General features: G+C 39.5%; 1 protein-coding gene across 2 annotated transcripts in view; it reads left to right on the plus strand.

The window, feature by feature from the left end:
• The window catches only part of ZNF536 (zinc finger protein 536), a 241,721-nt gene that overhangs the window by 43,251 nt on the left and 180,522 nt on the right, over window positions 1-17,948 (plus strand). For both annotated transcript variants that reach the window (XM_018086169.3, XM_018086175.2), the window contains exon 3: window positions 14,053-16,224. In XM_018086169.3, the coding sequence (XP_017941658.1) occupies window positions 14,055-16,224 (2,170 nt within the window). In that variant the 5' untranslated portion in view covers window positions 14,053-14,054. The remainder of the gene's footprint in view (window positions 1-14,052; window positions 16,225-17,948) is intronic.

A 17,948-nucleotide genomic window follows, 5' to 3' on the forward strand; every position in this document is an offset into this window, starting at 1 on the left:
AATACTTATATGGCAGGCTTAGAATAGCTAGAAGAATATTTGTTTTACCCTTTTAAGAGCAAGTGAGGCACATCCTGAAAGTACAGTACTTTCTCTGATCATTTGGAGGATAAAAACCCCACCAAAACTGTGCTAACTCCTGCAGCAGCCTGTTATTGCTCTTTGTCAGACTAAAAAAATGACCACCATTTAATAGTACAACCTATTCTTTTATTATTAAAGCTCATAAGCCAATATGAAAACTAGTTTTAAAGCCCCTGGTTTTCTAGAATAGGAAGAAGTGCACTTTTAGCTTACCTGTTCTGGCTTCTGACATTTGCGATTATTCTTCAGCTCTTGAAATATAACAAGACATAAATATTAAACTTGAAAATACTGCGCTAACTTTATTTTTCCTTCAAGCAGCAGTGGCTGAAAAAGAAGAAGTTTGTATCTTTACAGAAGAGCCTCACCTCTCATTTGGATTGCACCCCTTCTCCCAAGGCAGCCCAAAGGTTCAGGTGCACAAACACAAGGGGAGTCCTGAATTTGACCCCAGTTATAGGAGTCAGGCTCCAACTGCTTCTGCAGACCTGGCTTGGGGCATACAAAGCTTCAGGCATCATTTAACCCACTGTGCTTCCTGGCAGGGCAGAAACCCAGTTACCCCCTCTTCGCTAGTCTTCCCATTGATTTTGTGTTGAACAGAATTGGAGGGCATGGGTGGAAGGTGGAAACTCGTTTGCAGCAGTGTGAAAGACCAGCTGAGGGAGGAGGTCTGGCTGCTGGGGAGAAGGTGGGCATGGGGCAAGAAGGATAAGGGCCCACAGCAGTGCCTTGGGTTACCTGCCCAGCTGCTCCTTCCTCCAGCTTTTTGCAGGGAGTGATGAGCTGCACCTCAGTGCTCTGACACGGGCTTCTGGTGCTGCTTAAAACTCCCAGTGAAACCAGTAGCGGGTTTTTGCTGTGTAAGGAGTATGAGGCTGCATTTTGAGAGGAAGACCTGTTTACATTTCTCTATTCTGCTGTGACAGCTGACAGGAATGTGCCCAGTGCTGCCAGCTTTCATGCAGGAGAGGCACAGGTACGTTTTGTGCGTATGCTCACCAGAGCTGAGGAGCTGAAAGTGAAGCTGCCTGCTGACAGTTTCCTGAAATCATATCAATAACATATTGTTAGCTCTTGTGATTGAAGCTAAAAGAGTCTGCTGTTGGATAAAGGATACGTGATACAGGCATTTCATAAGCTAGGGATATAAATGAATAACTCTGCTCATTCACAGTACTTATGTTTTTTACAGTATAATTTTTATACCATTGTCATCTTACAATATTTTTGGAAAATCCAGAAAGAGAACAAAGAAGTTGTTTAAGAACACAGTGAGTGTGTTTTTTTCCTAAAAGAGTTACTAGGAAAATAAAAGTCAACAACCAAAAAATTGAGGAAATACTTCTTTTTTTGTGACTTAAAAAAAAAAAAAAAGAAAAAAGAAAAGGAAACTGCAGGGAAGCATGATACTTTGATTAAACATTACTTAAATCCTTAGATAATTTTGCACTGAAGTATGAGAAGCCACAATTTGCTGTATACATCTACTTCTTGCTTACTCACATCACACAGGAATAGTTGGTCTTTTCTGAAGCAGAAAACTAAGGAGATGAAAATCCTTTTAATTAGAAAGAGAGTTAACAATCTCTATATTCATACGAGTAGGCACAGGGTGCTGGAAATCAGAAACACGAGAGAGTTTCTGCTTGGGCAACGAAACAATATAATTCTCTGAGCAGGGGTTTGGTGTTGGAACTCAATGCCCTCAACTTTGGGGCATTTGATGTTCAGTCCTAAATGATGAGGAACCCTCTGATGTCCTATCGCAAGTAGTGGGAGCCCACTCACTGCCTCCCATGGCCAGGTCCTTGAAACTGAACCACCAAATCTTTCCCCCTCCTTCTCCCTGGATTTTTATTTTGTTGAAATTGCCTGGATTCACACAGGTTTGCAGCAGCGTAAGTTAACATTGACTGAAGTTTTAGATGAGCTGGAGAAAGTGAGCGCAAACTGCTCGTTTGCACAGAGTACTCTAGAAGCTTGAAATAGTTTCACTGAGAGTTCCTTATGTTTATTTGCATGTTGCATCAAAAACTCTGGCAGTAAAGGACTCCCCATTAGTCCCTGGTCCTTCTAACAGCTGTAGCTGCTCCCAGCCTGCCACAGGACTAAAGCCTCCTGGGATCCTGTCAGTCACTCGAAGGAGTTTGGTCAGAGCTGTACGTGGCCAGAGCTGGCTGCTAAGGATATATTACAGTTCGCAGAGTCCATCTCCCACCTGACTTTGCAACAGTAATTGAACTTGCCAGGGTCTGTCATCCTGTGATTGCATTTATCAGACTTTCTTTGTCAGCTTTGTTGCCACTCTCCTATAACCACGATAGGTTGTCTTATTCAGCCAAGGGCCTGGAATGTTGCAATTAACATCAAAATTATTTAAAGGATTTTTATCCTGCAGATAGCTTTGAAATATGTTATTGTATTTTTATGGCATTCCTCCTCCCCCCTATTTATCTATCTGCTATGTGCCTGCCAAGTTTTCAGTGACCTTTTTATTAATGATCAAAGCTATTGTGCCCAGATAAAATAGGGGTGCCCAAACAGCAGTCGCTGCTCTGCTTGTTGGGATCCTGAAGGTCATGATGCTGCTGCACTTAAATGTATGTCTTGTTTTACCATAATCAGTGCTCACATCTCTGCTTCCTTGGATATGTACACTATGTAGCCATTCCCTTTCCTGTCCCCAGTCCTGCAGTGCAAAGGGAGGAGGAGATGCTCTGTTCCCTTCACAGACTGTACCTCTGCATCTGTGCTCTCGCACGGCAAAGATGGGGCCCTTTTTTCTGGTCACTTGTGTTAACACCATTTTTATTTCCTTGGCATAATTGCAGAACAATTACAACTGTTTTGCACCATTGTTCAGAGGAAAAGGCAGGGTTATTGTGAGGCAGAAAAATATCATTCCAACAGGTAGGGAGAATTTTAAAAGCAAGTGGGAAAATACAGGGAAATACCCCAAATCATTCAGTATTGGCATTCCTGTTTGGGGTTGTTTTCCTCCATCCAAAAGAGCAGTGTGATTAGCAGCACTGTACATAGATTTTTTTTTTTTTCTCTAAAATGAAATCTAAAAAAGAGTATATTTTCTGAAGATTTTCTGACCCTTGGGTCAGTCTGATTGTAGCAGCTGAAGAATCAAACTGGGGGTGACTGAGCAGTGCAGTGAGTGGTAACCACACCCTTGTAAATCTGAGCCACTTGTCTCAGTGGGAAAGCAGTTTAGGAGGTACGAGGTGGTCTTAGAGTTACCAGCTCTGCTCTTGTGTTCCTGACAGTGATCAATTAATAAAGTTAAATGACAGCAGCTGTAATATATCAGTAAGAGTACGTGCAGACCAGAACACCAAAGGATAAAAGAGATTTTGTTTTCTAGTGTTTCATTTTTCTTGAGTGATCATGAAGTACATTTTTTCTATCCCTAGTCTAATTTTGTGTTGTGTTTCCTCATCTGTCTTTTTCCTCTTAATTCTGCAAGAAGCTTCTACTTCTTGGGAGACCACAAACACAAGGAGCTTTCTGAGCAATGTTTGCTCTATTTTTCCTGCATCCACCTGCTTCCCAGCATCCCTATCTATTTCAGCTGCATCTTTTACTCCATCTCATACCTTTCTGAGCCTTTCTCAACATTATCCTTTTTCTCCTGGAAATTAGTATTAAAAATAACTCATGGAAGCCACTTGTATCTAAGAGTCATTATGATCATTATGTATTTTCTTTTTGCCACCAAGTCCATGTGTTATAGAGAGAGGAAAAATAAATCAGTTGGGTTGAGGAAAGAGAGAAGACAGAAATTGAAGGTAGAAGGGTTTAAGATCCAAGAATCTCAGTTATTAAAAACCAAAATAACTATCTGTAATATTTTAACCAAAAAGTTTTCTGCTGACAGGTTTGTCATGAGTTAAAAACCTCAGTCTTTTCAGCAGTCAATTATGTTTGATAAAAGAAAGCTATCTGGTATACTGGACTAAGCAATGGGAGTCAAGAGTTCTGGATGCTGTTCCTGGCTTCTTTACAGAGGATGAGCCATCTATTAAAGTCAAGATAGATGGCAAGCTTTTTTCCTAGATGAGATGTGGAAATGATCCGTTAGGGATACTCATTTCTACAGTGCTGAAATTCTGAAAAACTTGGTCCTTTTCTGGCCTTTGGGAGCACTGAAATTGGGCAAGTTACTTCTGAGTTTTTACCTGTTTCCATCTACATTATATTAAAATGTTGATTGTTTCTGTGCCCATCAGAGAAATATTCAGAAAATGTCTAAGCCTCTTCTCTGATTGCATTGATCACAGTATGCTTTGATGATCCACGATGCTGGGGGCATTTAGAGAATACCATGTATGAGCTGGTGGAAGTAACTGCTGGGGATGTTGAATGCTGATGGGAAGGAGGAACTTAAACCTTTCCACATTTCTAGTGTGGCCCTTTATGCTTTTCATGGGGGGAACTTCTTTTTTGATGTTGGTTTCTCTTAAATATAGTGACCTTGAAGAATGGAATAATTTATTTTTTAGTTATCTGTATATTCTTTCCTCTCCTTTCTTCCCAGTTCAATATCATTGGAAATAAAATAAATGCAGTTGTATTATATATGCATTTGAGAGTATGTACTGTCACATATGTTCTCTTCCATGTGCAACAGGTTATGCAAGGTTTAATATATTAATCTTTCTTTTTCCTTAAAACATTTCCTTAGGCACGTAGTTTCTGTGTTGATGTCATCACAGGTAGCCCATATGCTTGGTGATGCATTGTTTTGTCTACAGTCTAACTCAATAGTATGCAATTTGGAGCAGCCTTAATTATCCTACAAACCATTTTGTGATAATGAAACCAAATACGGTGTAGACTTGGCTGACATTTCTGTGATATTATTTGGCACACTAAATATTTCTGTTTCAAATATAAATTGGTTACTGCTTTTTCAAAATATGCATTCTATTAATTAAATGTATACTTGAAACATCTTTCCCCCCACCCCGCCCCTCAAGCTGTTATAAGTATTCTCTGGTTCCTTGTTCTGTGTGCAGATAGGGTTGGATATGGACTCTGATTTAACAAAAAATAGGCTAACCTTGTGGTCTTTAAGTCCTACAACTACAGTTGAGTGTGCAGTGCCTTTCCATATAACTAGGTCTTTTGTTCCACTAGAGAAAATTACTTAATTTGTTAGAGAGCTTTTTTTTTCTTTAAGGTTTAATGGTAACAGTCTTTACCTAATAGACCTGGGATCGCAGGGAGATGGTTAATGTGAATTAAAGGATCTCTGTGACACAGGACTGAAGGACAGAATTACGTTGTTGTTGTTGTTGTTGGCAATCCCACTCTTGCAATTTAATTTCTCATTTTGCATAAAGTTTAAGGAAAAGTCTAATTGGGCCATATACATCTTTTTGAAACTCTCTTTATTCAGGGATGTTCTGTTTATGCATTTTCACTGGTAAGTGTGTGTCTTTGTCCCTTGAAATCCATCTATTTATTGCAGTGACACCTACTGCTGAGAGAGCTGATCCGCAACAGGATCGGTTACTGTTAAACTTGGCCAACAAGCAGTTCATGACTCAACCAGCAGATGTTTCTGTGGCTCAGGTCAAAGGGAACTTATGGACTCGGGGTTTTTTTCTTTGCTCCTAGCATTAAGTGCCAGGAAAGTCAACACTAGGTACAGACAGTTGACCTGACCAGTAGCAGGAGGAACTGAACTAGGGCCCTGAGGATCTGCAAAGACCAAAGCATTAGTCTGTTGAGCCACTGTGCTGGCTACAGTCCAGCAGTTTCAGACAACTGACTATCTGATTGCATGCCTGGATTTTAGTAATGATTTTACATACTTATTTGATGATTTGTATCCAAGCTTATGCTTCTGACAGGTGCCCTTGTGAACAAAATCTCTCTGGGCTATCACATTTGAATATTTCAGTCAATCATACTTTGATCTTTGGGACATATGTGCGTTTGACATTATATTTAGTTGTGCACAAAATCTAAGTCTAAGCCTTTGTGAAATGAAAATAAAATCATCAACCCAGCATTATAGTTTTGGATTTAAATTGTTTCAAACTCTGCTTTGAGTTCTGTGGTCTTAACTCTTCTTGCTTGATCTCTTTGTAATTGGTTCAGAGGGCCTGATCCTCCTGTCCTCACCCAGCTCAAATGCTCTGTCTTGTATCTGGAACTTGCCTGTGTGAGGAATGCAGGATTAATAGGGTCAACATTATGTTTCTTTTAATATTATATAATGGGTTAGAGTATTACAGACTTCCAGCGCAGTCCTCAGATAAGAATAGGAGATTCAGACCCCATTTCTTGCTGTAAAAATGAAACCATAAATATGCTTTGCAAAGTCTTCCAGGCATTTTATTATTTTATTTGTACTGTGTGATGGTAAAGTGGATCGTTAAAAGCTTAATTTTAAGGTTTCTTCAATCTGATGTATGCCAGTTAGATTAATTAAAGTGAATGATCAGATAGGAGCTACAGGAGATTGATCAAATTGGAGAGGGTTTAATCAGTTGTATACATTCCAAATTACATGAAAATAACAAATTTACTGTTAAAAATGCTGTTTCTAAAGTAACGGCAGCTTTAGTTTATTGAAGCATTCCCCAAATAAGACTCCAATTTGAATTTTGGTATCACTCTTATCTTACTTTTATCATCAGGAGATCATCAGGAAAAAAATAAAATAAAATAGAATGAGAATCAATGTTTATAAGCTAAAAAATAATGATCCCAGATGCAACCAGTGCCTGGAAAAAAAAAGTCAGGATTTTTTTTTTTTTTAATCTACTGAACTTTCAGTACCAATTATTTATCTTTCTCTTCTTTGGATCTGACTTCTTAAGTATATGCAAGTGAAATAGAATAAATAAGAAGGAAAACAGATTTTGCTAAGTCACATGCAAAGTAGCAATAAATCAAACAGCTTGTCTGTATTCTTCTAATCTTTCTGTTCTAATCTGTGAGTGAGATTTATAAATGACCTCTCCTCTCCTCTCTGCTCATCTTCCTAGATTGTGATCACAAACAGTTCACAGTCCTCCACTCCATGGGTGCTACCAACCAAAGGCTGTTCTAGGGATTTATCTTCTAGTGATCAGTTATCAGCCCCAAGCGCTGTGCTAACTAGAAAGTACCCTACAGATGTAACAGGTATTTTAGAGAGCAACTGTCTTCCCAGCTCGGAGTGAAAGCAGTAGAGCCTCAGCAAACAATTTTCTGTCTGCTAATGACTTTTGAAACTTCAAAATCCCTCTGCTAACCCTTCTTTAAGACATAAAAACTGTTGTGGAATGAGTTGGCTCTGTTGTTAGTAAAGGAGTACTTTGTTTTGGAATCAATAAGCAGCTTGTTTAAATATCAGCACTACAAAGCAGCTACAGTTTTGTCAAATGCCTTCCCGGCTCCCCCCTGCGTGGTCCCACACGGCTGGGTGCTGGAAGATGGGTGTTCCTGGGAGGCTCCAGCCCCGACTCCGGGGATCCAGCTGGGACTGGAGGAGCTGCTCAGTGCAACATCACCCAGGACTTTGAGCACACTGTGCTCGACTCGCGCTTCAACACAGCTTTTAGTTTTCAGAAGGTACATATGCTTTGTAGTAACTACAACACTTCAACGTGCTAAAGTGACTAATGGTAAAAACAAATTACCAAGCTGGCCTTAATAATACTAAAATAAAAACAAATAGATAGGACACATTACCGATAGGCCGATGTGGTTGAGGGTTTTTTTGGTTGGTTGGTTGGTTTTTTGTGTTTGTTTTTTTGTTTGTTTGTTTTTTGTGTTTTTTTTTTTTGTTAAAGACATTGTTACACTCCAGAAACCATACATTTCCCTAATATAATTATATTATACCCCAAGGAACAGGACACCTACATAAGCAAAAAAAAAAAAGGAAAACTCCTATGGACTTGATGCAAATACCCTATTTTACATAAGTAAAATGAGAATAGAATCTGGCCTAATGTTTATTTCATTTTATCAGATTGGATAATGCTGTCCTGGTGGCATTAAATACAGCTGATCCCTTGCCTCCCCTTCCGTGCACACATGTTTTTGTTAAAATATAACTATTTACATCTATGTCTCTTAGTATTGCCTACAAATCAGTCAAAGAAGAATAGGTCATCTATCCTGCCCTACTGTTTATATATTAATCATCTGGCAAATAAACCGCTCAGTATCCTACCCACCTCAGTAATATTTGTGATGTAATTTGTTTGGATGCCCAAATGTCACCAGCGTTGATTGTAAGAGATGAAAAAAATGTACTTGCTCAGCACACCAAGCTCTGGGCTAAAATGTAAGCATGAAATCTCTGGTTTATTTTTGTAATAATGTTTACAGCTGTTTAATGACCCTGAAAGGGTTCAGTAGTCTGGTGTTCTGTATTTCTTAACAGGAGTGTATTATGCTTATAACAGCCTTAGTTCAACTGTTTCAGCTACAACAATAAGAACAATATTTAATAAAAATTCAATATATATTCTGAAGGTTCTCAGCAATACCTGTTTACGAGTTGCTAAGAACTGAAGCATTCTGTATTGGAGTATTTAGAATTTGTCAATGGACCACAAGATAATGTAGATATATGTGAATTTTTCTAGCTGGAAAGATAAATACCAGGTCTATATTCTGAAAGCATAAGTAACAGTGTGTGTAGCTCTAACTGCTTAGAGGATCAAGGCCAGAGCGAGCTTGTCGTTTAAACACGTGAGCTTGTAAAGCATTACTTTGCTTACTGAACTGTAAATCTTTTAACTAACCTAATCTAAGCTATAATAACAGCACAACAGTGGTTTTAAAATGACTGTTTTCTCTACAGCAGTGAAGAGGGAAAAGCTTTAGTGTGTGTGTCCAGCAGGAATGAACAGGTGTAAATAAGAGCTGAATTTGGTCCATCTGTTTCCAAAGATAACAGGTGTGTGTCTGCACACATGTGTCTGTATACAGATATACGTGTGCCTGCATATGTTTACATGTGTGTGTAGGCATAGATTTATCTTTAAACCTATTCATTCTATTTGCCATATTTTTTCCCCTCTGTTCCCAGCAAGAGGAAGCTGAGCTTCTCGTATTACATTAATGTAGTTGTGATGACAGGCATTTCTGGTGTCATAATTGGTTTTAAATTCCAGTAATCCATTTCAAATAGTTAAATAAAATCTGTGTGTTCAATTGAAATGGCTAAAAGTCAGAACTTTCGTTATTGATATCACAGGAAATAGTCTTGAGGGCAAAAATGTGAGTGAAATCAAAATAACTATTAGTATCATCAAAGGGACTTGAATGTCTCACTGTACCTTCATGTAGGAGATGAGAGAGTATTTTTATAACATATATATCCCATTGTGAATTTCATAAGCTGAGTGCCCTCCTCACAGGGATGGGAAATCACACACCCCAGCACGGTGATGGTTGGTGTGGTGGTCCCTGAGGGTGCTCCTGCCCTGCCCTGAGCAGTGTGAACCAGCTGGGTTGTAGCCTGTGTGTGTGTAGCAGGGTGAGGTCAGGACTTTTTGGCCGGAGCAACTCACTTGGGCAAGAGCTGAGGGTTTGTTTAGGTTAGGAAGGGCAGCCTCTAACAAGTGCTGATACCAACACGCTCTGTATGGTGCCATGTCTTGAGGGACGCTGTCTTTAGAAAACATTTGAGATAATTAAAGGTCAGAAATTTACTACATAAACTTCAACAAACATATTTTGAATTTCTTAACGATCTCAAATTTGATTTGCAGTTCATTTTGTAAACATTTGTTAACTACTGAGAACATTGTGCTTCTGTTCCCAGCGCGAGCGATGGCAAAACATTCTGTGCTTTCCTTATAGGAAAGATCAGAGTCATGAAAAAAATGTAATAGACTATATATTTAAACATTGAAAGCTAGATGCTTTTTCTACTATGGAGCATCTCAGCAGCACTTATAAATGGACATTTCCAGATTTTTTATTCTTGGGCAAACAAGAAGGGCAAGTCATAATGAAGTAAGATGGTGCACAAAAGTATTTATTTTGTCAAAATTACAAACTGATTATCTGTTGAAAGCTAAATTTCAGTGAAGTCCATTCAGGTGTTTGTTGGTTTGTTTTTTGTTTTTTTTTTTGTATTTTTGGCATTTGGTTATTGAGGCAGAATGGATACAGTAAAATAGCACTTCAGGCCAGTCTGAGGAGGATGGTTGTGGCTGTAGGGATGTAGGGAAGTCCATGGGGAGGCAGAAGGACTGCAAGCTGTGGGCATGTCTGTGATGCAGAAGCCCCCTTGCACCTCCTGGGTGTTGTGGAGAGCAGTCCTAGGCCATGGGGAGAGGATGTACAATGACCACCTTGACACCAAGGTGGGTACCATGAACTGCAGGAGGCTCAGTGGGGAATGAAAGCTCCTTACCCCACCTGGTGTAACCCTGTCTGGTCATATATATAGACAGGGATGATGGATAAAGAGGGGGAGAATGAAATTGTTAATTCTTTTTAAGGGAAATTAGGCAAGTTAGATTGAGTTATATAATTCATAGTGGAATAATGGATGAGAACGAGTTATGTTTCTGTCTTTTATGTGGATACAAGATGAGATTTTGGTAGATTTTGCTGTGAGAGGCCTGAAGAGTACCAAGAGTGATTTACATGACAGCTGAACAGCAGCAGGTTCCCTGTGTTCAAAAATGCAGTAACTTGGCATTGCAGGAGGAGGAATTTCACTCTAAATGCCATGGTTATACTTTGCAATGAAATTGAGTTGGAGTGAGGAAAAGAGGAGACAATTCAGAGGCAGGAACAGGGTTACAAGGAGCTGGGGCAGGTGAGGGTGGGAATGCAGTTTAATGGAAGAACTGTAGTGTTTGAGATTGTGGTAACTGGATCCCATAGACTGCACAGCCGATGGGAGTGGGCAGCATTCAGAGCTCTGTTCACTAAGCAGAGGCTTTGCTGACCTTTCTGCATATTTAATCAAAAATATATAAAATGTCCTATGCCAGAAGATCAATGTGTGGGGTTCAGGCTCCCCCGACTTGATAAAAATTATTAGTCTTTAAATAAAAAATATGGATTTGGTATTCTTCTTGATTATTTTTTTTTTACTCATTCTGTCTATATTCTACATTATATGTGTCTGTACGTTTTTGAAAGACAGAAAATAGAAAAAAGGAAAAATTGGATGAAATTATCAGGTTCCAGCTACAACTACTGTTCTTAGTTTATTAAAGTTATCTTTGAAAAAGAGGCACTGAATAACAAAAATCTCAACCATAACTCCCCACCCCAATCCAAATAACTGTACATTTGAACTGATGCTTAGGGTTAAACATCAGAATTAATAAATTCCACTGGGATCTCTCAGCATTTCCAAACTTCGATAGAGCATAAAATGCTAGAATTAACTACCCAAACCTTTCTGAGCACATAAAGGCACCAGTTCCTACTGAGATCAACTGAAAAAATGAAATTCAGGCTGCATTTTTCAAGCTGTTACAGAATAATGACAATTCACAAAGACTTTTCTAGACCCTCTTCAATGTATGTATGTGTCTGCACATGCTATGCATTTCTTGAATTTTTGTGTTCTTGTTTGCCAACATGCCTTGTTTAAGCATGGTGGGGAGAAATAACACCCATGGTATGTGGAATCCAGACAGAAAGTAGATTCTCGTTTGGGGGTTTTTCTTGTGTTGTTTTTTGGGAGGTTATTTGTTGCTTTTTTTTTTTTTTTAAGAAGTGTGTAGGCAGATACTCAAAATCTCAGTCAACTTCAGGCAATGACAGACCTAAGCAGGACAACTCTTAAGTTGTTTAGTTAATCCTTTTGAACATGAAATTTGTTTTGTTCTGAAAGTTAAGCAAACTTTCAAAAATTAAAAAAAAATGTTTGTGTGTACTCACATTTTGAATGATTGTGGTCTGCTGCACAGAAAACTTGCATAGCAACTAAGAATTTTCTTTGTTTGCTACGTGGCCTTGGGTGAACACCTGGCTTGATTATGCTTCCCTGCCTTTGGAAATCAGACACTGCAAGCTAAACTTAAGTGTGGTCCTTTTCTAAACTTGATCTCTTTCATATTTTTATAAATAATAATATTGACAACGATGGATCCCCAACAGGAGACCTGAATCTGTTAAATTTTGAAAAAGATCTGCTTTATGTCTGAGCAAAATTGTGTAGCTCATATTCATCTTTAATACACATGAATATACACTTCCCTCTACTTACAAGATCTGCATTGTGTCACAGCTCCAGTCATCCTGTCAGGACCAAATAGGTTTCCTCTCAAGGACCTCCCATGGTTTTTTCTTTTAGACCCCTGGTCCTGCTAATACTTAATCACGTGTGGAACTTTGCTTTCAAGAGTCACCCTTTGAAGTCTTCTGGACTACTCTCACGAGCACAATTACATGCATTTTAAGTATGTGCCAGATTTGGACCTTGAATTGTCTATCAAGTGGCTGCTATGAATCTGTGTGAGGAATGATGTCCACCTGGAGTATGCCTGTAGCCTTTTTAGAAGGAGTAGTGAATAAATGCTTTTGGCTAAAGCCAAACAGAAGGTTGATCAAATTAATTTTTTAATAACATATAGAATTCAGTAGTTTTGTGAGTGAATTAAGTGTCAAATCACTCCACTGAACAACAAAAATCTTAATTGTGTTCTAATATAACCTTATAGCATCATATAGTTTGAGAGTTAGTTATGTGAAACTTTATATTTTAAACAGACTTTTATAGATACATTATGTCTGTATGGAGTAGAGAAGTGGCAAGGATAGATTATTGTGGACAATTATACAGACCAGAACAGAGCACTTGTGTTTAGCAAACAGCTTTGAATTCTAATTTTCTGCAATATACATAGTGTAGGTACCATTTGTAGTCATTACTGTGTATTAGGAAAGTTATTAAAATTCTTAAACTTGTTGAGGCTTTCCACAACACCTTCCCCAGATTTTAATTGGTTTTATCTAGTTCCATAAGAGAGCTCTTTAAAACAAATCAAAGTGTCTTAAATCACATGTCTTACCCGCCGAAGGACAGAGATATTCCTTCTATAATCTGGCAAGTTTTCCTAAGAGCAGAAATCTGAAGGTTCTCAACAACGAATTAAAAGACTTGGCAGAAGATAATTTATGTGCCTTTTGATGGGCTCAGTTTCAAAATGACAAAATAACAATGTTTTGTAACAGAAGGGTTAAATCTTAATCTCAGAGGTTTACAAAGCTGCTAGTCGCAGTCTCCTTAAAATTTAATATACCTCGTTAATGCTTACTTGCAAACACTGAAGGATTTTTATGATTATAATCATGTGTTACAGCACCTAGTACTGTTTCTAAGCAGCATACTAATCAGCTTAATGAGATATTACTGCACTTTTTGTTGACTAAAGCAAAATCCCTTTTATTGTTCTAAAGCTTGTCCTTTATTTTTTCCCAAAACATTATCTTGTTTTATTGTACACCAGTAAATATCATACCATCGGTTTTTTGTCAAATCATAAAACTATCTTTCTCATTGTAGAATGTGTAATATATTGAATATGGTTAATGGAACCGAAAGTTACAAATGGATTTCTATTTTGGTGTTTTGTTTTTTTTTTTGCTGACTTTTCTAATGAAACTGGGAGAGATGCATAAGATTTCTTTTTCTATAGATTTAGAAATGCAGACAGGTGCAGTTTCACAAGAAAAAGGACAAGGGAGGTGGTAAAAACCTTTGCCCCTTCTGTAATAATTGGGTTTTGAAATTGTAGCATATTTTAAAATAGCAATTAATAGTTCTTGGCAAACATGCAGAATGATGAAAGTACATGTATGATCAAAATTGTGTAGCACAGTTGGCATTTAATACACTTTTAATTGTTTTTACACTAATTCCTTTGCATTATTATGAGTAGGTGAAACATAAAACGCAAATTGCACGCCAGTGATTCAATGTTTGTAACTCTTTCACAGTCTGAATCTAAACTATCTTCTGATTTTCAGAGATGGAAGAAGCTAGTTTGTGCCTTGGTGTTTCTTCAGCTGTGCCAGAAGCTGACGCCCATCTCAACAGCACCATACTCAATGGGCAATATTCAATGAGTCAGAAGCTGCACCAGATCACTTCCCAGCTCAGCCATGCCTTCCCGGAGCTCCAGAACAGGCAGAATCCAGAGGAGAAGGCATCAGTGCCGCTAGAAGACAAAAGCCACATGTCCATAGCAAACCAGCCCATCAGCAGTCAGATGGCCCTGTTGGCAAACCAGCTCAATAGAGAGGTGGATACCAGTTTGAATGGGCGTGTGGATCTGCAGCAGTTTTTAAATGGACAGAACCTGGGGATTATGTCTCAGATGAGCGACATAGAGGATGATGCCAGGAAAAACAGAAAGTACCCGTGTCCCCTCTGTGGGAAACGCTTTCGATTTAACAGCATCCTGTCCCTACACATGCGAACTCATACTGGAGAGAAACCATTTAAGTGTCCCTACTGTGACCACAGAGCAGCTCAAAAAGGCAACCTGAAGATACACCTGCGTACTCATAAGCTTGGAAACCTCGGCAAAGGTCGTGGAAGAGTCCGAGAAGAAAACAGACTTTTACACGAACTGGAGGAGAGAGCAATTCTTCGGGACAAACAGATGAAGAGCAGCCTCTTGCAGCCACGACCTGATGTGAAGGCACAGCAGCACACCCAGCCAATGCCGCTCGCAAACTGTAACTTGTCTGTGCCGCCTAATCACAGCACACCTGATATTTCAAACCCTGTTCCCTCTCCAAAGCCAGTCAGTGTCCAGGAAGAAGTTGTTGCTCAGACAGCTGGGTTCAGATGCACATTTTGCAAAGGCAAGTTTAAGAAGAGAGAAGAGCTGGACAGGCACATAAGGATCCTGCACAAGCCTTACAAGTGCACCCTGTGTGACTTTGCCGCCTCGCAGGAGGAGGAGCTGATTAGCCACGTGGAGAAGGCTCACATAACTGCAGAGTCAGCGCAGGGCCAGGGCTCCAACGGGAATGGGGAGCAATCCACCAATGAGTTTCGCTGCGAGGTGTGTGGCCAAGTGTTTAGCCAAGCCTGGTTCCTAAAAGGCCACATGAGAAAGCACAAGGATTCCTTTGAACACTGCTGTCAGATCTGTGGGAGGCGATTCAAAGAGCCTTGGTTTCTTAAAAATCACATGAAAGTTCACCTGAATAAGTTATCTGTAAAGAACAAATCTCCTAATGATCCCGAAGTACCTGTCTCCATCAGCAGCATGTCCCAGGAAGCTCATGCAAACTTGTATTCAAGATATCTGTCATGTTTGCAGAGTGGGTTTCTTCCTCCTGACAAAGCAAGTTTAAGTGAACAGAATCAAATCTATAACAAAGGAGACATGCCCATGAAAGAGAAAGAAGTTTTGGGGAAGCTCCTTTCACCCATTTCTGGCATTGGCCACAGTATTGCTGAAGGGGATAAACATTCTTTATTGGGCTGTCTCAATCTGGTGCCTCCTCTGAAATCCAGCTGTATAGAAAGGTTACAAGCTGCCGCCAAAGCAGCAGAGATGGATCCAGTAAACAGCTATCAGGCCTGGCAGCTTATGGCAAGGGGAATGGCCATGGAACATGGCTTTTTGTCTAAAGAGCAGCAGATACAGCGCAGCCACGAAGACACTTTGGCAAATGCTGGAGTTATGTTTGATAAGGAGAAGCGGGAGTATGTGTTAGTAGGAGCAGATGGCTCTAAGCAGAAAATGCCTGCTGATTTGGTTCACAGCACTAAAATGGGCAATCAGAGAGACTTGCCAAACAAACTAGACCCTTTAGAAGGCAGTAGAGATTTTTTGTCACATGGTATGAACCAGGGACTCGATTACAACTTACAAAGTCATGGAAACGTAAAAGAAAAGCCAACTGAATGCCCGGACTGCGGAAGGGTTTTTAGAACATACCACCAAGTGGTCGTTCACTCCAGGGTCCACAAAAGAGACAGGAAAGGAGACGATGAAATAATTCAAGGTAGTCTCGATGAGCGACGTGGGTCTGGCAGTGATCAAGAGTCTCAGTCTGTCAGCAGGTCGACAACGCCAGGGTCCTCTAACATTACTGAAGAAAGCGGAGTAGGTGGGGGTCTCTCGCAGACGGGGAGTGCCCAGGAGGACAGCCCACATCCTTCCTCACCCTCCTCTTCAGGTATGATAACTTCTCCTTCCCTCTCTGCGCTGAAAGCTTCATAGCTATATTTGAAATCACAGCAGCAAAGGAGTTTATGTGTTCTCTTGTTAGGTCGTTTCCTAGCAGTCCACGGGGACATGGTGTTATTTGCCAGAACATCTGTGTTTGGGTTCCCGCAATGCCTTCGAGGTTAATTCTCGGCTCACCCTTTTCCCTCTCCAAGGGCAGGTTTTCCAGCCTTTCAGCTGTCACCTCTGCCACCCCACCGGCAGCAGTGTGCAGGGTCTGTACAGCCACCAATGGCAATGTCGCTTCCAGGGCCTCTCCCTCCAGGTTTTGGAAGGTGTTTTTTGTCTCCTCTTCTATTCACGGTGCCTCTCTTGCAGATCTTTCCATGTCCTCCACGTAAAAGGGTGAGGGAAGATGCCTCTGAGCTGTAGTTAATAAACAGTGTGTTGGCTAACCTCTCTGATTGCCCCTATTCTGACAACCACGTCACTTGCTTAGCTGAGAGATGTCCTTGTACCTGGCCACTGGACTGATTAAAAAGAGATTCAGAAATACAAATGACTAACCTTTTGACAATCTTTTAACTTATGTGCAGATTTTAACATGTATGAAGCCTTCTGCTTAATTCACATCTATTTGAAAGTACAAGAAAAATAGAAATTGGACTGAAACATTTTAATTGCATTGTATGTCATGTTAACTTGCTGTGTATAAATAGCAAAGCAGATAATATTTCATTGGAGATGTCTATAAAATATTGAGCTTCCTGGTACAATTTTTAAAGTTACTAGCCTATGACTGCTGAAATAAAATCTGCAAGTAATAACAGGTAAGATTTCTGGCCTCATGTATATTTCCAAAGTCACTTACTAATGGATAGTAAATTGAAAGTTATATCTTTAGCCCTTTATAAAGAAAGCACCTCACTAATACTGTAATCATTTTGCAAGCCTAACAACAGAGGAAATCATGCCATAACAAATACTCTGTTACTAATGGCAACATTGATTTCTGCAATCAGCCATTAAGTCTAGAAAATGAAAGACAGTTTGAGGTACCTTAAGGCATTACATTGCCCACTGTTAAAGAGCTGGTAGCAGGCTGTTGAGGGTAATTCTTTCTATTCCACCCCCCTCCCCCAGTTTCGATAAATATTTTAGTATTGGAGGCAATTCACTGTTACAGTTATTAAGTATATGCCAGTTTACTTTTGTTGTTCTTGTCATGCTCCAGTATACTCTACTTCTGAGGCCAAATTAATATAAAAATAAAATGTTGGTTTGCTGGCTTATTACAAACCAGTAAAGAAATTGTTAAGACACATAAATCTGCAGTCCACATTCCACAGATTCCTATAGTACTTAATGCTGTTGTTTAAATACCCATGAAACACACTGTCTACTCTTAGAGTCATAACCTCGTTTACAATTTATTACTGGTGAGACACATTAGAAAAGTCTATGTAGGAACAAGGGTAACAGGCAAGAGCTAATTTCATACTATATATAGTTGTTGAGATTGTTTTAAGAGGATTGAAAATATGTCAGGATGAAGAAGATTATTTTTCTAACTTTCACTTTTAAAAATCCTACACATCTGTGGGGGTTGGGAAACAATCCTCTCTATTATAAAAAGTGTCACTTTTGTTTTGCAACGCCATAGAGTGATCAGAAATAAGATCCCGAAATCGTTCAAATACTGTCCGAAGCCTTCCAGGAAAAGTTTTGGGAAAA

This window comes from Manacus vitellinus, unplaced genomic scaffold, assembly GCF_001715985.3.
Source record: "Manacus vitellinus isolate BGI_N305 unplaced genomic scaffold, ASM171598v3 scaffold_10_pilon, whole genome shotgun sequence".
NCBI classification, from domain to species: domain Eukaryota; kingdom Metazoa; phylum Chordata; class Aves; order Passeriformes; family Pipridae; genus Manacus; species Manacus vitellinus.